Source organism: Cygnus olor, chromosome 1 (assembly GCF_009769625.2).
Source record: "Cygnus olor isolate bCygOlo1 chromosome 1, bCygOlo1.pri.v2, whole genome shotgun sequence".
NCBI classification, from domain to species: Eukaryota; Metazoa; Chordata; class Aves; order Anseriformes; family Anatidae; genus Cygnus; species Cygnus olor.
The window spans coordinates 4,722,744-4,744,178 of NC_049169.1; the positions used below are offsets into that span (position 1 = coordinate 4,722,744).

At 53.1% G+C, this 21,435-nt stretch overlaps 1 protein-coding gene and 1 long non-coding RNA gene across 11 annotated transcripts in view; one reads left to right on the top strand and one right to left on the bottom strand.

Annotated features, from left to right (window-relative positions):
• Positions 1–5,219: 5,219 nt before the first annotated feature.
• Positions 5,220–10,042, bottom strand: LOC121064772. 2 transcript variants are annotated; one of them, XR_005816675.1, is made up of 3 exons: positions 9,302–10,042; positions 7,749–7,928; positions 5,220–5,497 (listed from the first exon to the last, which is right to left on the bottom strand). It is a non-coding gene; the product is annotated as an uncharacterized LOC121064772 (long non-coding RNA). The 2 variants fall into 2 exon arrangements; XR_005816674.1 differs by having other exon boundaries at positions 5,220–5,608.
• Positions 6,394–21,435, top strand: part of GATA3 (GATA binding protein 3) — a 28,476-nt gene continuing 13,434 nt past the window's right edge. For 2 of the 9 annotated variants that reach the window (XM_040546739.1, XM_040546775.1), the window contains exons 1-3: positions 13,074–13,153; positions 15,623–16,265; positions 18,915–19,451. In XM_040546739.1, coding sequence (XP_040402673.1) covers positions 16,025–16,265; positions 18,915–19,451 — 778 coding nt within the window. In that variant the 5' untranslated portion in view covers positions 13,074–13,153; positions 15,623–16,024. Of the gene's footprint in view, positions 6,668–13,073; positions 13,154–14,986; positions 15,004–15,146; positions 15,447–15,622; positions 16,266–18,914; positions 19,452–21,435 lie in introns of those variants that run through there. The other 7 variants (XM_040546722.1, XM_040546756.1, XM_040546711.1 and 4 more) reach the window with 7 other exon arrangements.

The following is a 21,435-nucleotide window of genomic DNA, read 5'->3' on the forward strand; positions in this document are numbered from 1 at the left end:
GCCCAGCCAACGGTTAACCAAATCGCCTTGACCTCGCTGCTATTTGATATTCGCCTCCTTGACACTCATTTAGGAGCGCGCAGCGGTAAAGCAGACATTGGACAAGTCCAGTCTGAAACCAAAGCCCTATGAAAGGAGGAGAGAGATCAGAAGAACCTGATAGCCAGGAACTTGTTCTCTCCAAAGGCTCTCTGGACATTTTAGCCTGGATCAGGGGTCCGTGGAGCGCCAGTTCGTCGCCAAGCAGGGTGTAAACGTTAAATGTTAGCTATTTGTTCCAGAGATTGGCATGAAGATCGAGCCTTTCTGCCTCCTCTCCCCCCCGGCCCCCCTCCCGCAGTCTCTCCAGCCCGTCCAGAGGCTCACAGACACTCATTCATTAGCGGTTTAATAACCCTCCCGACGTGATAACATCCTTTAGTCCCGGCTCTGCGAGCGGAGGTGACCCTGGAGGGAGGGGGGGGGGGGGGGGGACGGGGACCGGGAGGGGGCCGCTCACTCGAGATGCTTCGAGGGGGGGCTGCTCCCGAAGCAATTGCCGGGTGAAGAAAAGCATCCTTCTCCCCCCCCAATAAAATAAAATAAAATAAACTTTGCTGCTCCAGTCCCCGAAAGTCCACCGGGCTCCTCAGCCTGTTGGCAAAGGGGTCCCCAAACCCCCTGTCCCCCCCCCTCCAGGTGCCCGCATGGGCTGCAGAGATGCTGCCGGTGCCTCACCTGAGCAAGCCCTACGTTATTTTAAGTGGCTCTAATTCAACATTTATCGCCTTTGCCCCGTAACTGCGGATCCAGGCATCTGAAGCAACCTTTCGAAACTCCGATTAGTTCAGCCTCGTTCAGCGCCTTGTCCTCCCTCTCCTTTTCTCCCCACTTTCCTCGCTCCCTTTCTGCGCGACTTTCATGCGCCGCAGATAAGATATAAAATGCTCTGTCGGGATACTGTAATATTAAAGATCAAAAGTGGCATCAATTGAAGACCAAACGCCCGGAAAACAAAGGGGAAGGCTGGGAGATGTTCATCAGCTAATTACAACTGCAAATATTATGCAAATTTATCTTGGCAGAGCAATGGAGAAAGCGAGTTTAAGTGCGGAGATAATGCTGGAATATTGAATGTTCAGCTGAGGGTGGGAATTGGTCCAATAAATTCATCTAAGTGCGAGCCGACATGATATATATATATATATATATATATCCGTATATCCCCATCAACCCATCTGCGCTTCAAATTGGGGGATCAAAAATCAGCGTTATAACTGACACTCGAAATTCCTCGACAAATATTGCACGGAGGGTTGGTGGGGGACCCGAGATTGCCGTTCGGGTGGGATTTTGCGTGGAAAAACGGGAACCTCCAGCAGGCAGGCGGGCATCTGCACCGCGCCCCCCCGGCGGCGGGGGAGCTGCCCCCACCCAAGCCCCCTCGGAAGGGAGCATCCCCCGTAGGCAAAGGGGAAAACAAGTTGTTTTGCAACCCTTTTTCAGAAGCGTCTCCCGCTTCCTGGAAAGACAAAAAAAATAAATAATAGAGCCGGTTAATGATTAAACACTGTCCCTGTGCCGGGAGAGGCAAGAAGGGATGAGGGGGAGCCAGGGAAACTTAAACCAGGCAGAGGAAGTCTGGCAGCACCTGTCCCCGGAAATTTTAGCATCAGGATTGCCTGGCATAAGGGAATATCTATATTATATCTATATCGTATATATAAAAGCAAAAGCGAGGCGCAGCTCGAGCACGAATTGGGTTTTCGACACCATTTTCTCTCCGGTGCTGCCCCAGAAATGAAAAGGCAGGGATGCTCCGTGGATAATCATCCCCAAGCGCCTCGGCAGGGTTTTGGGGTGCCTTGAGTCCGTATTGACTGAGACCAAGGCGGAACTTTGGGGATGAGTTCCTCTTGCTTTGGGATTCCCCTAACCCCAAAAAGGGCAGAGAAAGGGATAACGGCGGCAGGAAAGGTTTGATTCGCATCCCTTCCTTGCGCACGTGAGGAGGCAGCCACCGCCTGCTCGGTCCCTTCAAGGATTCAAACGAATGCGTTCAAATCCAGCAAAATATCAGCAGATCTCCCCCCTCTTCAGGCACACGCCTGCACCAATATCAATAATTTCAGGTGGATGCCCCTTTCCATTTCTGCAGCCCGAAACACAGAGCAGCGTTAATTTGCATACAAAGCAACCCGCGGAGTTTCTCCAGTTTATGAGAAATGCCTTTTAAAAAAAAAAAAAAAAAAAAAAAGAGGCAGACAGAGGGGGAGAGACAGGGGAGAGATTCCTAGCAGAAATCTTATCGATTTTTTGCTATGCATGTATTTATTTGGCAATGGGGCGGGGAGAAAATTGAACATTATTGGCAGCCCTCCCTTACACACGCAGACACATTAAAAAAAAAAAAAAAGAGATGCAAATTGTGTTTTATCTTAACCCGGCTCCGTGCTTTATTCAATGTTTATGATGCATTATCTCCCACTTAAATAAAAAATAAATCATGTAAAATTAGGATCTCGCAGCCTCCGAGAGAAGCAGCTCCGGTCGATTTTCTTAATTTCAGCCTGAAAGTGACACACTAATTAAAGCGCCCCGTGTCCCCCGCTCCCCAACTTCTTTTTATTATTATTGTTATTATCAGATCTACCTTATATTTTCCCTATTAAAAAAAAAAAATCCTTTTCGCTGCCCCCAGGATAAAACTAAACTAAAATAAGGACCCCCCCCCCTTTTTTTTTTTTTTTTTTTCCCCAACGTTGCCCATCGCTTTCCGCCATCAGATTCATTGTGATGTATTAGATGCAATAAATTATCCCATGTAACAAAACATTGGGAGCTGAAAGGGTGATAATCTGGAAAGCAGAGATAAGGATTCATTATTCCGAATCATTATGAATCCAACGTTGCCTCTGACTTCTTTCTTAATCAGCTCCTCTGATCCTGGATATGTGAGCAGCACAGATAAGGAAAGAGTCATTTATAATTCTGTACCTCGTCTAATATTTTAAATAAAGTCAGAGGCAAGAAAACGCTATAAAACACAAGCAAGAGGCGGGCTCCGAATGAAATATCACTTCGATGTTGTTAGAGCCGCAGTAAGATTTAATTAAAATTCCCCAATTCCACGTGCTTTATATATTTTTATAAATATATTTTGCACCTTGGCCGTAATTGATAGGAATTTGTAGTTGTGGCTATTTGCTGGGCTCTGGGGTTGACTTTATTTCCAACCCTCCGCTTTGGGTAAAGGCAGATCGGGGGCGATGGAGGGGGGGGGGAATTATTTTAATTTGCGACCCCCCCCCCCCCCCTCCAGCCCCGCTCCCCCTCCCCGAGCTGGCACCAAGTCCCCGGGTCGATCGCACCGCTGTAGGATGCTGCGTTGAATGGAAATCGTTTTCAAGCGAATATACTCCGCGCACACAAAGCCCAGGATCAATGCCAAGCCGGCCGATTTGGGGAGATCGAGCCGGTGGGGGCTTTCTCCCCCCTTCCTCGGCAGGGGGGATCGAGGCGAGGATATTAAAAAAATAACCTCCGTGGGGCTGGGATTTCACACCTGGAGGGGGGACGTTATTGATTATATGGGCAACTTTTCTCCGGGGTGGGGGCCCAGGAGGGGGGGGTTTCTTCCCGGAGCAGGCTCGGCAGTTGAATTATAGCGAATAAACCATCCCCAAGCTCCTTTCTGCAGCCGGCCGAGCTCTTCTGGGGACCAATACCGTATGGATGGGACCGTCTTTATGGAGGGTCCGACTGCGAATCTGGGCTCAGGCGGAGCCGAAATCGATTGTGTGTGTGTGTGCGGAGGTATTTCTTTCCATGGCTGGCCGGAAAAACGGGTGCCAAGAGGCGAGCGAGAGGTGTGCTCAGCCACACAGGCTGGGGGAATCACAGCATCCCCCTTTATTTGGCAAACACGACGCCCACACCGTAGATGTGCGGCTGTTCAGTTATTTAAATGACTTCTGGCCATCTAGCCGGCGCTTCACCGGGAAGCTAAACTGCAGGCACCGGGGAAGGGCTGCGATATTTCTGATAAACCCCGGGTGCCGTTTAAAGCCTCATTAGTTATGTTTAACCTGTGAATCGCCAGCCCTCCGAGCTGGGAATGACCGGCCCGGGGCGGGGGTGATGGCGAGGGGGTGAGTGGAGGCGGGTGGGGGTGTGCGTGGGTGCGTGGGTATGGGTACATATGGGGATATATGGGGATATATGTATATATATGGGGATATATGAGGATATATGGGGATATATGTATATATATGGGGATATATGAGGATATATGGATATATATGGGGATATATGAGGATATATGTGTGTAGACGTGCCTGGACGCGCCTGCGTCTGTGCCCATATTCCCTCTCCTCCCTTGGTCACCCCCCTCCCAGCAAGCCCCAGCCGGGGAAATAAGAAATAAGGAGACGACAGCGCAGGGACTCCATCTCCTTGCTCTTCCCATGTGTCTTCTCCACGAGGATCCTTGATTTTTCGTTCCCCCTCTGTGCTCAGACCTCCGAGATCCAGCTCCCTCCCTCCTTTTATTGATTTATTTTTGTTTATTTTTATTTTTTCTCGGTGCGTTTTGGGAAGGAGCCGGCAGCATCGTCTTCCTCGCCGGTATCGCCTCCCCTCTTGCAGCTCGATGTGGGGGAGCGCAAATCGCGGCGAGCAGATTTCCCAGGGATTTTCCCTGCCCGCTGATGGGGAACACACACCCCGAGTGATTTAAGCCGCATTCCTATTTCTTTTTTTTTTCTTTCTTTCTTTTCCTTTTTTTTTTTTTTTTTTTTTCCCCGACTTATTTATTTCTTTATTGGTACGATTTTAGCCCCGGCTTCTCCACTCCTTTCGCTGCCAAACACAGCATCGTGGCTCCAAAACACTCCTTTGGGAAGGGTTTTTCGTAATAAAACCCCACTCGTGGGCTGAGGGCTCAACCCTCCCCGTGCCGTCGGGTGTCCGAGCCTCTTCCAGCGGCGTTTGGCTGCGGGAGGGCTCCCTTCGGCTCCCTAATGAGCCCCAAGTTATTACCTTAATTGAATGTGTTTTCTAAAGATAGAATTGGGAGGCGATCGCGTTACCTTTCACCTTACAGAGTCACTCTGGAAGCGGAGATAGCGAACTCCCAGCGTCAGCAGGAAAATTAAAAAAAAAAAAAATCCTTCCCGGACTCGGAGTGTGTATATATCTATATCTGTATATATCTATATATTTATGTTATATTTTTTCCCTAAGTGATTATTTTTCACCCCGTTTCGGTAACTTTTCACTCCAGCGGTGGCGGGGGGGGGTGATATTAAATATGAGGGGGGGCTCACCCCACTTTCTCCCCCTCCCCACTTTCTCTCTGATGCTGGGCAGGCTCTGCCCACCCTCCAGAACAGCCTGGCCCCTCCGGACACGTTTTCCCCCACGACATCCCCTCCAGGCTCCTCTTCGGGGGCTCCTCCGCCTCTCCCCGGCTACACCCCCCCGCCGGGGGGGGGGGAAGGAAGCCAAAGGCACCGACCTTCAGTAGGAAAAACCAGCACCACTAAACCTCGGGCAAGTTTTCCAGCGAGCAAATCCGACGTTTTTTTCCCCTTTTTTCTCCAGCACACGGCAGGACTCCCGGGGAGGGCTGCAGGAAGGTTGGGGGGTATTTATTTTAAAGCGAAATGGGCAAAAATGGGATTTTTCAGCCTCTCGGCTGAGGGAAAGAGGGAAAAGTCCAGCACCCCCCCGGCGGAAATACGGGGAAACGCCGAGGGGGGGTTGCTTAATGCAGGGACATGGGGGTTTCTCCCCCGAACCCACAGCAGCTCGGGGGGGGGGGGGGGGGGGGCGGCGGTTGCTTTCCCCCATAGGGGGTAGGGAAAACATGCCCCAGCTTTGGGGTACGGGGCTGTTCTCCGTGGGGAGAGGGGCAGCAGGGAGGGAAGGATGGAAATTTGGCGCTGGGGTCAGCCCTGGAAGAACAGACGGACACTGGGGAGAGAGATACCCGCCAGGTGTGCCAAGGCGCGCGTGGGGATTTATTTTTTTCTGCGCGGATCACGTACCCCTATACACATATAATAATAATAAATAATAATAATAATAATGGCCCGATATAATTCCCTCCCGAGGAGGAGGGGGGCAGCAGGGCAGGCTCAGCCCCCCCCCCCCCCAATGTCACCGCTTTTCCTCGAAAGCTCTCGGTGCAGCCGTGGGCTCGCTCCGGTGCTATTTGCACCATCAGAGGCACAATTAAATTTTTTTTTTCCCCCCTCTCTCTCTCGCCAGGCTCTGCAGGCTCCCGGCAGTGACAGCCGCTGCCGGGACGGGTTTCATCACGCTCACACCTCTGCGAGCCCCAAGGACCCGGCTCGCCCCCCCCCCCCCCCCCCCCCCACTTTCCCCGGCCCGCCCCCTGTGATTTAGCCGGGCTGGGTGTGCAGAGAAATAGCCCATCATATTTCTCTCCCTCTTTCTCTGCCCTTTCCCAACCCGGAAGAGCTCTGCTCTTCAGCCCAGCCCTGAGGAGGAGGAGGAGGAGGAGGAGGAGGAGGGCAGGGTGGGCGTTTGGAGGATGCGGCTCCCCCAGGTTTTCCCCCCGGGTGGGAGCTTGCGCCATGCCAGCAGCCGCCGCTCCGCTCCTCCCGCACTCCTGCGCTGAGAGCTCCAGCGGAGCAGGACAAAATAAAAAGCATCTGCCCAGGTCAGTGCATCCGTATCCCCCCCCCCCCCCCAACCCCCACCCCGGCCTCCCTATCCCTCTCTTCTCTTTTTTTATTTTTCACCCCTTCGCCTCCTCCTTTTGCTCCTTCTCCACGTGGAGGGAATTAGGAGGGGAGCTGGGCTCAAAGGGCAGCAGCCGCCGGCTGAAACTCAACCCGAGCCGGCCCCCCCCCCCCGCCTCTTATTGCTGGGGGTGTGCAAGGAGGGGTGGATTTGCCCGGTGACCTTGGGGAAAGGCACCCCCGGCCCGGGAGGGACGAGAAATTTAGGAAGAGAGAAGGAGCTGGGCTGCCCCTGGCTGCTGGGGTGAGGACGGTTGGGGCTGGGGGGGGGGGGGGGCACGCAATGGGGCACGGCGCTGTCAGCCCTGCCCGTGCAATATTAACCTCGGTACGGGGAGGGGGGTAGCAGGGGCCTTGCCGTGCCCCATTTCGGCTTTTTTATGGGGATTAAAAAAAAAACAGAGGTGCAGCCGCGCAGCCCCCCTTCCCAAAGCGCTGCGCGCCTCTCCGCGCTGTCCCCACGCGTAATTCTCCCCACCCGGGACCCGATTTTGGGCGATCCGTGCCGTGTGTGCGCCCTATAGGCTATATATTTAACGCTATGTATTTAAACAAAGGTATATAATACACAACAAATATACATGCTTCTAATAGGATGTAATTAGGGCGAGCTCCCCCGCGTCTCCTTTCCGCAGATCTCCCTTGTTTTATACCTCGCCAGCCCAAATCATGCCTAGCCCGGCTTCAGGAGGAGGTGAGGAGGAGGATGGCTCTGCTCCGGGCCCGCACCCCACATCTCCGCGAATACCCCCCCGGTTCCCTGTCCCCAATGCCACCGGGGAAATGGCTTTTGGGTGCCCAAAAGCTAAAGGCTGATTTTCCCTTTTCTCCCGGCTTCAGGTCTCTCTCCTCCATCCTCCCCTTGTAGGAAATGTGCCACCGTCCTGCCCAGGGGCAGCAGGGAGCCTGGGCTGTCCAAAAATGCGCGCAGGCTGTCACCGAGCGCCTTTAAAATAGGGGAAAAAAAATGCGTGTGCGCATCCATCTCTCTCCTCTTACCTTCGCGTGTCCGTGCGCAGGCAGAGGGCTCTGGGGGACGGATTTTAATGAAACCGGCTAATTAATAACCGCCGGCCCTGCTTGTTTTCCCCATTATTTATGGGCCGCAGGTGCGGAGCCGGGGCTCGGCATCCCCGGCCACCTGGGCAGGCAGAGGCGGGCACGGTGGGTCCTGGCAGCCTGGGGACAGAGGGGACAGAGGGAGAGGAGCAAAAGAGTGTTTGGTGAGGAAGGGGGGAGAGGGTAGGGCACCCCACCGGCACTTTGTTCCCGGCTGGGGCAAAGCGCTTCATTCATTCTCCCCGGGAATAAAAATAAAAATAAAAAAATGTTTTTTATTTTTTTATTATTATTTTTAACGGAGCCGAAGGGGGTGTTTTAATTTCAGGGGGTTTTTACGAGGAGAAATTGCTTCCCCGCAGCTTGCCTGGGCGCTCTGCTCGGCCCCCAGGACGGAAAGGTGCCTATAAGGACACCTCTAGGGGACAGCACCCCCAGAGGAATTAGGGATGAGACCCCTTTACAGCAGCAAGGAGTGCAAAATCGGGGCAGACGTGTGTCCCCCTCCCTCCAATTTGAATTTGGGAGCTTGGGACACCAAATGCGAGCCCTACATTTACGGAGCGGGTTAGGGCCGGGGGGCTGTGGACAGGGGAGGTTTGGTTTGGGGGTGCGGGGGGCGCGAGGACTGCTCTGAGCTAGCGGCAGCCGGGCTGTTCCCGGAGCAAATCACTCCGGTTTGGGTGCCGGGAGGTCAGGATATGTCCCTCCACCTCGGCAAGGAGCCGGTGTTAATTCCGCCGCCTCTTCTCACGTCAATTTGGGTGTTCTGCTTCATCGTAAATCCCAGGGTTTGGGGTTTATGGGGGAAGAAAAGAACCCCAAAAGTCATTAAACCCGACGGCAGCCTCACCTTTTCCACGGGCTGCGTGGAAACCGGTTCAGTTCACCTTCACATCTATTTCCTAAAACGCTCCTGGGAGGCAAAACCGAGGCGAGCAAAGCGAGAGCCCCTTCCCCGCCCCGGGACGCGCATCCCCGGCGCTGGGAGCCGCCGGCTGATTATTGTAGGGAGATCATTTGCTTAAAGCCTCAGCAGCGGGGAAATACGGTGGCTCATTTTCTTTTTTTTTTCCTTCCTCCCCCCCGCTCCTTTTTTTTTTTTTTTTTTGGCTGGTAATGTGCATTTCCTTAACCTCACCGGATTTTTTTGGGGTGGGATTTGAAGTATTTCTTCTCTGTCTCTCTCTCTCTCTCTTTTTTTTTTTTTTCTCCCTCTCCTTCCCCGTCTCTTTTATTTTTTTATTGTTTTTTATCTGCCGGAACCTCTCGGAAGCGGTGCCCGACCCCAGCGCCGTGCCGGGGGGAGCGGTGCCCGCGGATGCTCTTCGCGGGGCTTGGAGCGGGAGGAGAAGAAAAAAGAAAGGAGCTGGGAGAGGAGAATAAAAAGAGAGAAAGAGAGAAAGGTGGAACCCCTTTTCCAGCCACCCCTCCGAGAAAAGACGGGAGGGGGAAAAGATAAAAAATAAAAAAGGGGGAAAAAAGGGACTTACCGTGCTGAGCTTGAAGCCGGGGCTGCGCTGCGGGAAAAAGAAGCAGGGAAATGGGGAGGGAAGGAAGGAAGGGAGCTGGGCTCTGCCTCCCGTCCCGGAGCAGGACAGGGACAGGCAGCGGGGGTGACAGGGCCACCACCCGGGACCCCCCCGGGTCCCCCCCGCCGCCTCGCCCGGCTCCGCTCCGGGTTTGCGCCGCGCGCTTTGGGGAATGCGGCGGGGGGAGAGGTCGCCGCTGGGACTTGCGGAGCCGGTTTTTGATCTTTCTCAGATTTTTTTTTCTATTTTTTTTTTTTTTTTAAACTCCTGCAGTGTCCCGGGGCAGTAGCCCTCCTCTCAGCTTCAAAGGAGGGGGGGAGGAGGGGAAAGAAAAGTCCCGGTTTCTCTCTCCTCCCAGTTTTAATTCTTCGAATTTCTGTTCTTCGGCAGAGCAGGGTTTCCCCCCCCCCCCCCCCGCCCCCTTCCTCCCTCCTCATCACATAGCATCATTTGCGCTGAAAAAAAAAATAAAAATGTGTGCTTCTGCTGTGTTGCACGAAGGGAGGAAAAATTGGAGCCGATGTAATCAGAAGTTGATTTGTGCTCTCGCTCGATTTGCATGGCTCGGCATTTCTTTGTGTGCGTGTGTGTGCGTGTGTCTGCTTCCTCCCGATCTGCACGAAAGGGAGATAAATGAATTATTAGAAGCGAACGGAAACATACACATATGTGCATTTAGAAAAGAAAAAAAAGAATAAATAAGAAAAAAAAACACACATGTGGCTGGTTTCGAAGCGGAGGGGAAGGCTCAGGGGGACAAGCTGCCTTGAAAGAAGAGAGAGAGAAATGTCAGTCTAGTATCTCTGTTTTTCTGTAGGACTTTCTATTATTATTATTATTATTATTATTATTATTATTATTATTTATTGCTGGCTTGTGGTTCGTTTATCCTGCTAGAGAGAGGGTGGCGTTGGGGGAAGAGATCACAATTCCTTGCCTGATTGACGGAGGGGGAAAAAAATAAAAAGAAGAAGAAGAGAGAGGATAAAAAAGAACCATTCCCTCCTCTCCCCGTCTTTGTTTAAGCCGGCCTTATCTCAGCAGCTCCCCGCACACCGGGCTGGTCCCGACTGCGTGCCCCGGGAGGGGGCGATGGATGTGGGGCAGCGCCTTTCCCTCCCCGACCCCATTCCCTCGGTAGAGAGCAAGGCAAAAAAATCTTGGGAGCTCTGCCCTGGGCCGTGTCCTCTCCATAACCCTCCGATTCGTAGCTCCCGGCTGTTTGTACAGCTTTACCTGTACTATTCTGGTACCCTGTAAAAACCCCAGCCCGGCAAACGTAACTTAATCCGCTTGCAGTCAATTGTCGTCCAAAAGGAGGGTGCGAGGGGGGGTAAAAGGGGAGGAGGGGGCTTTTTCTGCCTGTCCCCGCCCCCCAAAAAAGGCAGCGAAACCCACGCCGGTGCCACTGTCTCGGGTGGGCATCACTGGGGACGGAGCAGAGGGGGGCCGGAGGCAGCGGGGCAGCCCCGGCCCCATAAAACCTCCTCAAAACCTATTATAACGGCAGGGCCTGGGGATAATAGGGTGGTGTTGGTGTTGGTGGGGGGGTCGTGTCTTTTGAACGCTCACTTTTAGGGGAGAGGTAGGCTGGTACCTGCCCCATCTCCCCGGGTTTTATTATTATTTTTCCTTTTGGGACTTTTGTCAAATGGGTTTTGACTTTTCAGGGCCAGGGTTCGCCTCATTGCAACCCCCCCAACACGCAGCCAGACAGCCCCTGGCTTGGAGGGATGCTGGAGCCCGGCTCCCCCGGCAGAATTAACCCCCGAGAGCCTTATGGGGCGGCTGGGGGGGCGATCCTGGGGCTAATTGCTCCAACAAAGGGATCCTATTAGCGCCGGGCTGTCACTGGAAACCCTGCTGGGGGCTGCCGGGTGTGTGGGGGGGCGAGGTGATGGATCTGCGGCCACAGCTTGGGAAAAGGACGGTCAAGGCCAGCGATCCTGGAAAAAAGAAAAAAAAAAGAAAAAAGAAAGGAAAAAAAAGGAGAAAAAAAATAAAGAAAAAAGAAAAAAAGGGAAAAGAAAAAAATGAAAGAAGAGAGGGGGATCACGGGTTATAGGAAGGAAAGGGGAGAAAATTATGGATTTGCGCTTTATTTACGTATTTATTTATTTATTTATTTCGGGAGGGTGTGTGTGTGTGTTTTTGCCCTCCCCACCACGGTTCTCCCTCGGCCGGGAAGGGGATAGACAGATCGGGGCTGCGGAACCGGGAGGAAAAGGCAAGGGCAGGCTGAGCAAAGCGGATCTGAAAGCGGGTGCCCTCCTCCCCAAATCGGGGCTGCGGCAGCGGGGGGGAGGCGACGAGCAGGGTCCCCCCCCCCCCCCCCCCCCGCCACCCCCTGCCCGCCCCGTTGGGGCAGCCCCCGGCACCGAGCAGGCTTTGGGGCGACCGATTTATTTCATTGCTTTAATTTTATTTTTTCTTGCAACCGTCGCTTTTATTTTATTGCATTGCGTTGCATTTTGTTGTATGTTGCTAATTTGATCTGGCGTCAAGCTCTCCTCGCCCTCCAACCAGCTGAGAGGTGGCGACTGCAAAAACCTTCCCCTACCCGTGGATGGGGGCAAAAGCTCATTTTCTCGAGGGTTTAGCAATTTTGTGACCTCTCTAGGGAAATTCCCCTCCTGCGATCCCACGCTTGTAGGTACCGGAGCTGCAACAGCGGCAGTGGAGCGGGGTGGTCTCAGCTCACCTGCCCCCCAGCCCGTGCCACCTCCCCCCCCCCAACACCTCCCAAGGGATTTCTTTTAAAGGGATTTCTGCGAAGGGCTGTGGACCAACCCGACCCGCAGGGACGGCTCGGGCTCGGGGGAAATGCAGGGAGGAGGGATAAAGGGAGAGACTCTGGCCTCACCTTTACAAAACACGTTTAGAGCTGGGGTGGGGGCCGGAGAGTTTGTGTTTTGCCTTTAAATCAATATTTTGCAAGCGAGGGGCTTCCCCTGGCCACTTCTGTCCAAAAAAATATCCCCCCTCCAGGGGGAGGGTTTGGGGCGCGGGACCCTGAAAAATAAAATCAGGCAAAGAGGCTCCTGCAGAGCCGAAGCGAGAGGGAAGTCGAGCCCGGAGCGAGTTAAAAATCCAAGGGGAAGGCCGTGAGCATCCCCCCCCCCTCCCCCCCATCTCGGGCGCCCCCGAACGCCCCCCTGCCCCCCTAATGAGATGCCGCCAGCCGTGCCCGGCTCCCCCCGGAGCCTTGGAGGCGCCTGGCAGCGAGGGGAGCAGCGGGGCCGGGGGGGTCCGGACTTCCCGCCCCCCTTTTTCCCCCTTTATCCTGGGTTGTCCCCCCCCAGCTGCTGTCCCCTCCGGTACCCAACAAGCCCCTAACCCCACCGGGCGCGTTTTCCCGCCCGGCTGGGCTGTCCCGATTCCTCCGCACGGCTGGTTCCCGTCCCCGGCTTTTCTACTTGCCCCAGTCGGTATTTTCAAAAATATCCCTCTAAAAATACAGACCATTTTTAATTCTTGAACCGAAAATTCAACCTCAGCGGTGTTTCTGTGCCCCACGCTCACGTTCGGGTGGATCCCCCCGGCCCTGCCGGCAGCGCAAGTGAAAAATCGGGGCTAAAAATCGGCGCAGGGAAGCGCGCATCTGCCGAGGACTTGCCCGGCCGCCCGATCCGCGCAGCCCCGCGCAGCGGCGGGGAGCGGAGTGCGCGGGAGGCGCTGCCGCCGCTGCGGAACCCCGGGTTTTAATTAGACCCCCCCGTATAAAAAGTGCCGAGAGGAGCTGAGCTTCCTCCCGCAGCCGGGTAGACTCCGGCTGGTCGCTGTGCGGAGACACAGCAGGCTCAAAGCGGCCCCGTGAGTGACTTTTTGAATTGCTGCTTTTTCTTTCAGTATTTCTCCTTTTCTTCCTTTCATTATTTCTTTTTTTTTCTTTCATTATTTCTCATTCTCTTTCATTTTTCCATTTTCTTTTCTCTTTTTTTCTTTTCTCTTTTCTCTTTTCTTTTCTTTTCTTTTCTTTTCTTTTCTTTTCTTTTCTTTTCTTTTCTTTTCTTTTCTTTTCTTTTCTTTTCTTTTCTTTCTTTCTCTCTCTCTGTTTCTCTCTCTCTGTTTCTCTCATTTTTCTTCTTTTCTTTTTTTTTACTTTTTCCTTTTTTTTTTTTTCTGTTTTCCCCTTTTTTCTTTCTTTTTTTTTCCCCCTCTCGTTCTCCTTTACTCCCTTCCTCTCTTTCTCCCTTCCTCTCGTTCTCTTTTCGTCTTTCTCTCCCTCTCTTCCTCCCTTTCTCCCCTTCTCCCTTTCTCCCCAATTCCCTCTCTCCTCTCTCCATCTCTCCCCCATATCCCCCCTCCATCCCCCATTTCCCACTCCCCCCCCATCCCCGGCCCCCTCCATCTCCCCCAGCCCCCTCCATCCATCCATCTCCCCCCATCCCTCCCCATCTCCCCCCGTCCCGTCCCGTCCCGCCCGGTCCCGTCCCGTCCCCGCTAGGGGATGCCCTGGCTCAAGGCAGCGACCGGGAGGGGGGGGCGGGCAGTAGCCAATCAGCGTGGCCCGCGCCCGCCGCCCCGGTTCCTGCTCGCCCCCCATTGGCTGAGGGCGGCGGGAGGCGCCGTGGGGAGCCACGGGTTCGAGACCGGGGACGGCCGGGACGGAGCGGGGACACCGGGGGGGGGGGGGGGGGGTGCGTCTCGAAGGGGTCTGCGGAGCCGTCCCAAGCCCTGCTGCACGTCCCTTGCACGGCTCCGGTGGTGTCCAGGAGAACCAACATCTCCGGTAGAACTGGGAAAAAAAAAAAAAAAAAAAAAGCCCCCAAATTGTATTATTCCCTTCTCAGAGTTTATATCCTAAAAGCAAATCCTCAGAGCGAGCAGCCCTAAAGCCGCCGGCAGCCCCTCGCAAAGAGAAGCGGCCGCCTTTCGGGTCGCCAGCCCTCGGAGGTGCTGCACCTGCCGGCGCATCCCGGAGTGGGATCCGACCGCTCTTGAACCTCCAGACCCCCGAGGTGCTGGGGAGTGGAAGAGGGGAAGCGGCCCCACTCCATCGCATAACGTCCGGGAACTGCCTGCCTCTCACAGAGTTTGGTGGCCAGCGGGAAAAGTTAGTTAACCCCTTTAAAAAAAAAAAAAATGAAGTGGAGAAAAAGGAAAAAGAAAAAAGAAAAGGAAAAAGAAAAAGAAAGGAAAAGGGAATAAATAGAAAAAGAAAAAAGCAAATAAGGAAAAAGAAAAATAAAAAGAGGAAAAAGGAAAAGAAAGAAAATTCAATAGTAAAAATAATAAGAAAGAATAGAGTAAGAGAATAAATAAAAAAAGAATAAAATAGGGGAGGGAAAAAAGAAGTTAGTGAAATTGCGCCGCCCGGCGCGGGGTTCCCGCGGGTGCGCGGCGGGGGCAGCGCGGAGGCTCCGGGTGCGCCCCGCCGGTCCCCTCCTCAGCCGGGGCCAGGCTCCGCCTCCCCCGTGCTTATGACACTGGAACCTCCTTAAGTTGCGTCTCGCCACAGCTGTCTGTAAGCACTGAGCCGGCTGGCGCCATCCTGCTCCTTTCAGAAAGAATGCCTTCCCTGTAAAAAAAAAAAAAAAAAAAAAAAAAAAAAAAACACAGGGATTGGGGGGAAAAAAAAATAGGGCGAGCGAGCACAATCTGATCTGATCAAGCACTTTCAGCTTCATCCCTCCTGGGTCACATACTGCTTCTCCACCAAGGTTTGTGCGGAATTTCTTTAGCGACTTTATTTTTTTTCCCCCTTCTTCCCCCCTCCTTTTGCCCTCGCTCCTTCCCTTCACCCCCACCCTCTTGTCTATCACATTACCCCCCTCCTCTCTTTTTCCCCCCTCTTTTTCCTCTCTTCCTCCCTTTCTCGGTTGCATAATAATTAATGAGCAATCAAAGTGGCTCTAGGCTGCAGCGCAGCGAATGGCACAAGTTCTCACCGGGCTTAAGCCGCCGGAGCTTCTCAGGTGCAAACTGAGCAAACAAACAAATAAACAAACGACCGCGACGACACCGAAAAAAAAAAAAAAAGGGGGTAAAAAAGGAGAAAAAAAAAGGGAAAAAAAAAAAAAGGGCAAAACAAGCGAGCTGCGGCGGCCGGAGCTGCTGCTAGCCGGGCGGGGAGAGAGCGAAAGAGAAAGAGGCGCTGGGAGAGGTGGGTCCAGGGCAGAGCAGGCGCTTCCCAGGGATGGCTACCGCGGGATGGGATGGGTTTGCTGCTGCCTAAAAAGTCAGGTGCTAAAGTTCAGAGCTTCTCAAGCACGTTTCTCTCTGCCACTCTCTCTCTCTCTCTCTCTCTCTGCTCCTTCCCTTTCCTCTTTCTCGTTACAGGTGATCAAAGAAGAGAAACATCTGCAAAAGAGCGGAAGATACCGAGGGGATCTCACTTCGTAGAGATTTTTTTCCCTGAGTTTATTTGTTTTCTTTTTTTTTTTTTTTTTTTTTTTTTATTTCTACTTTTTTTTTTTTTTTTTTTTCTCCTCCTTTATTTTTATTTTTTTCTTTTATTTTTGGAACCGGCCGCTCATTACCGCAACCCCCCCCTCCCTCCGATTTAAAACCAAAGCAAAACAGAAACAACCCCGACTTCGCCGAGCAGTTCCCCCCCCTCCCCGACTCCGCACCGTCTCCGCACCGTCCCCCCCCTCCCACCGCCGGCCCCCCGCGCCCTGCCGAGGAGGAGGAGGAGGAGGAGGAGGAGGAAGAGCAGCGGCGGAGCACCGAGCGCGGAAGATGGAGGTCTCCACGGACCAGCCGCGGTGGGTGAGCCACCACCACCCGGCCGTGCTCAATGGGCAGCACCCGGACTCGCACCACCCGACCCTTGGCCATACCTACATGGACCCCACGCAGTATCCTCTCGCCGAGGAAGTGGATGTACTTTTTAACATCGACGGACAAGGCAACCCCGTCCCCCCGTACTACGGCAACTCCGTGCGAGCCACCGTGCAGCGATACCCCACGGCCCACCACGGTGAGTGCCCCCCGCTGCCCACCCCCCCGACCCTCGGCGGCTCCGAGCAGCCCCGGCTGCCGGCGGGCAGAGCCCCTGGGAAACTACGGCACGGGGGGGATTTGGGGGCTGGCTTGGGAGAAATGCATCCCAATCCGGCTACTTTTCGCTTTCTTTTCCCGCTTTCTTCTCTTTCTATTTTTTTTTTTAATTCTTCTCCTTCTTTCTCTTTCTCTTTTCCTTCTTTCTCTTTCTCTTTTCCTTCTTTCCTTCTTTTCTTCTTTCATTTTTTTCTCTCTTTCTCTCTTTCTCCTCTCCATCTCTCCTTCCTTCCTTCTTCCCTTCCTACTTCCCTTCCTTCCTTCCTCCCTTCCTTCCTTCCTCTCTTCCTTTTTCCTTTTTCCTCACTCCCACTTTTCCCCTCTCTTGCTCCATGTCTTCCTCTTTCTCTTTCATCTGTCATACTTTTTTCTTTCTCTTTCCCCCTCTCTCTCACTTAGGTATTTTCCTCTAATTAGGCGAACAGGCTTTTCGTACGGTGTTTAGTTTTTGCACGATTAGCTGATCTCGAGAAAAAAAGCAAGCTGTAGAGCAGGGGTGTGAGAATGACCCCGCTGTCCTCACGCTTGGGATATTTCATTTGCACCTTGGGAGCTTGTTAGGCTTGATTTGAAAGTTTTGCACATTCACCCAGGGCCGCACCACGGCGCGTGTTGAAAACAAGAAAGAAGAAAAATCCCGAGGTGCAACCAGGTTAGACACCAGCCCTGTTGTGTTTTCTTGTCCTGCAGGAAGGTAGTGAGCCACAGCCTGAGTTTTATTCCTGGGCCACAGCTTTTAGAGAGGAGGCAAAATACCTGGGGCCGATGGGGCCCAGGTCTGAGGAGGGATGAAAATTTTGGTGCCATCTTTTTAAGAAGGATCGGAGCGACCCAGTGTACGCGGCTCGAGTTTGCCTCTATGGTTAAAAATTAGGGAAAGGGGGAAAATAATAATAAAAAAATGAGGGAAACAACCAGCCGCTGATTTCCAAAGCCACAGGGTGACCTCTCCGAAGTGGCAGAATCTAAAAAGCCTGAGGCTTGCCGTGGAAATCACCACAAAATCAAGGCGAAGAAGGTGGGAAGAGCGAGCTGGGCTCCGGGGGCTGCTCCCGGCCCTCGGCTACTTGTTGAGTGCGAGGCTGCATTAGGATCCGCTCAGTAACTGCATTGTTCGCCTATTAGTCCATTTAAAACAATTATTTCTAAGGATCAGCAGCCTTTGTCCTTTCTTTCTTTTCTCTTCTTTTCATTTTTTTTTTCCCAATATATCAGCAGAAAGTGGAACTGCGGTCTCTCTGATCTAGCCTGAATATTATTTACTATGCTACTTCCTGGAGAAGATAATGAATCTTGACCCTTTCTATTCGTATAACCCACCTTCCCTTCCTTTTGAGCAGTTACTTTCAGTATTGTTCACTAAAGTCTGGTACGGTGAAAAGTAGCTTGGAGACCTTCTAGACACACACAGGCTCCCATGCAAACATATGTGTCCATGCTGCACCCGCTCCTTTGCTATCTGTGGCTCGATAGATCTGTGTTTGCATCTCTCCTTCTGTATATTTAGCAGTCTGTACACACGTATCACGATACCTAGAGAGGTTAAGGACCTCTAGATGTCATTGTGTTTCAGAGCTTTACTAGCAGGCACAAACTTGCTCTCCTCCAGGTGAATAACTGTGTTTTTCAGCTTCTAGCGATTTGTTCAAGTCGCTGTGAATTTCGGTAGATTTGATTCTTTGAATGTTTTTTTTTTTTTTTTTTTTTTTTTTCCACAAAGGCAGAAATTATTTTAAAATATTAGGTATGATCCCTTTGGAACATTTATAATCAAAGGAAAAAAAAAATTGACTGCATAAATCTAGATAGATCTAGTGGTCCCCCTAACCCAAATCCAGGTCTGTATTTTAAAACACAAGTGAAAAGTCTTTTGTGATACGAAGGGGATGGAGAGTTTCTTCTCAGACAGTTGGCTCTTTCCGCGTGTGCCATATTGTCACAAAAACGCTGTCTAACATTTGAGGACAGCCTGATGGATAAAAAAAAAAAAAAAAAAGGGCAAACTGGGGCAGTATGCAAAGTTTAACAGCCCTGCTGGAAAGGTTATAATTCCGTTTTGGGGCATCTTCTGGTCTTCTCCGTTTGGCCAGAATATGCCAAGGGTTTGTAGCCCATGGCTGCTTTTGGGAAGTGACTGACAAATTATTTTCCAGCTAAGAAAAATGATTTCTGCAGCAGGGGCTTGGCAATTTCACGCGGGATCTTTCCTTCAAAACTTGCCTGGGATTGTCTGGAAGGGAGAGGGTGAAGCAGGGCTGGCCATATCCCCCCTCCGTGTCCCAGGGCATCCCTGCTTGGAGGGGGGTCCCAGCCCGGCTACCAGGTCCTGCAGGATCAGGACGACCACTTCTGGGCTATGACAGCGTTAAAAGTTTAATTTTAAAGGAGGGGAAGCCGAGGGGTCTGCACCAGATGCGATTTTTCTTGCTCGCCCTGCACTCGGGATCCAGCCGAGCTTTTGGGGAAGGAGGGGAAGGGATGGGGGGGTGCAGGCTGGCACCCCCGCGACGGGCTCATAGGGGTGCAAGGGGAATGTAACCGGCTTTTTGCTGTGCTTTTTTCCGCGCAGGGAGCCAGGTGTGCCGCCCCCCGCTGCTGCACGGTTCGCTGCCGTGGCTGGACGGGAGCAAGGCGCTGAGCAGCCACCACAGCGCTTCCCCCTGGAACCTCAGCCCTTTCTCCAAAACCTCTATCCACCACAGCTCGCCGGGACCCCTCTCCGTCTACCCACCCGCCTCCTCCTCCACTTTATCCGCCGGCCACTCCAGCCCGCACCTTTTCACCTTCCCGCCGACCCCTCCCAAAGATGTGTCCCCGGATCCGTCCATCTCCACTCCCGGCTCCACCGGCTCCAGCCGGCAGGACGAGAAGGAATGCATCAAATATCAGGTGTCTCTGGCCGACACCATGAAGCTGGAGTCGTCACACTCTCGGAGCAGCATGGCCTCTTTAGGGGGAGCCACCTCCTCCGCGCATCACCCCATCACTACCTATCCGCCGTACGTCCCAGAATACGGCTCTGGACTTTTTCCCCCCAGTAGCCTCTTAGGAGGATCGCCTACCGGGTTCGGGTGCAAATCCAGACCGAAAGCACGGTCAAGCACAGGTAGGGTTTTTGGCTTTTTTTTTTTTTTTTTTTTTTTTTTTTTTTTTTTTTTTTTTTTTTTTTTTTTTTTGTCCCAGATGCTCGGGAGAGGGGAGGAAGCAATAGGGGTGGCAAAGAGGGTGCACGGCCACATCCTCCACGCACAGAGGGATGCGCACAAACACTCGTGGGATGAAAAAGAGGGGAAACTTGCTGACCCTACAGCTTGCCCTGAGCCGAATCCCCCCTTATTTAGCCTGAGGGATGCCCTTCCCTTCCAGGGCTCCTGCCCCGGGTCCGATCCTGCCCCCTCCGCTGCCCCAAAGTGTGTGTGCTCAGCTGCGGCGTCTAACGAGGAAGCGAAACCGAGGGAACCGCAGCATTAGTGTATCTCTCTGGATTTTAATAATGCCACTTAAATCCCGGCCAACTTCCCCCGCCTGCCCTCCGCCTCGCTCAGCCCAGGGCCTCTTCCCCTGCGGCGCCGGGAGGCTGGGAGATGGAGAGGGAAGGGGGGGGGCGGGATTTGCCCTGAGCTCACCCCCGGCCCCAACCAGCTCCGTGCCCCCGGACCGGACCCCAGAAACATCCCTCCTAGGGAAAAAGACAAGGAGGGACTGCTGGGGGGGTCCCCGGCTCCCTGTGCATCCTGCGCGGCTCCGCTGCGCTGCGGCGGGGAGGGGGAATTATGAATTTGTGGGCACCAAAGGGTGCTGGGTGAACCCGTGTGTGTGTGCAGAGCAAAGGGCGATTAGTCAAAACTCTTATTTTTTTTCTCCCCCCTCTCAATATATATATATATATATATATTTTTTTTTTTTTTTTCCGTGGAGGCTGCTGCAGGGTTGCCTGGCATGAATGAGATCAGTTTTCAGGGTTTTTCCAGGGTGACATTTACTCTGTCTGTCTGAGCAGGGACTGTCTCTATTTAGCTGATATGTTTGAGCTAATCCAATTATTTTCAGACTGCTGCACGCGACAGTTGCATTGTTTATCCAGCGCCAGGAACTTTAATAGAGTCCGGATGCGGTTAGAGTGACAAAAAACCCCAGACCTGTATGTTTTGTACATGAAAGCAAGAGAGAGAGAGAGATGGAGTGAAACAAAAGAGAGGGACAGACACTCAAACGCTCTCAGAGCGGCTGCCCCGGCTAACCGGAGGGGAAAAAAAAAACGACCCGGGGATGACCGGGAGCAGCTCCCTCCCGGCCCCGGCACGGACCGGTGGCTGCTGCGGGGCCGGGCTCCGACTTCGTCCCCTGCCCGGTGCCCTCCGAGCCTCAGATCCAGCCGGGGCACCGGCTGCGCGGGATTTTCAAACCGTTTTGCCCCCTTTCTCCTCCTCCCTCTTGTTTTCCTTTTGCCACTTTCTGTTACTTTACCTTCTAGAAAGACATCTGCGGTTTGAGATAAACCAACCCCGAGAGCAACACCTATTTTTTTTTTTCTTTTTAAAGTCGATTTTAGCAAGCTGGGAAGCTCGCAGACAAAGGGGGATGGGGCTAGGCGAAGGGCTGCAGGAAAAGGAGGGAGGGGGTGTTTCTGCAGGATGAAAGAGGGAGAAACGGCTGCATTTTTTGTTTAATCATTCTAAGTTTTTTTTTTGGAGTGTGGGGAGAGAGGGTTTTAGCGCAAAGGTACTGGAAGAACGGCTGCCGTTTGTGGTTAGGGTGCGGATGCCTCTTGCTCGAACGCAGCGCGGGCTGGGGCAGTGGGGAGCTGTGTGCTGGGTTAACTCTGCTCCGGCCAGCCGAGGTCTGCTGCAGCTCTCAGATGGCTTGCCAATGTCTTTAGGTGCAAGAAATACAACAACAACTGACTACCTAGCCCTCCGAAAGTAGCTGGGAGGAACAACTGCATCCCCTAAATCTGTATCCCCTCTGTGCTGGGAGCCAGTGGGTTGGCGGAGACGCCCCATAACCAGGGAGAGGATAAACGGGTGTCAAAAAGGAGGGGGAGGAGATGGAAAAGACTTTAAACAGGCATGGGACCGTTTGGGATCCCC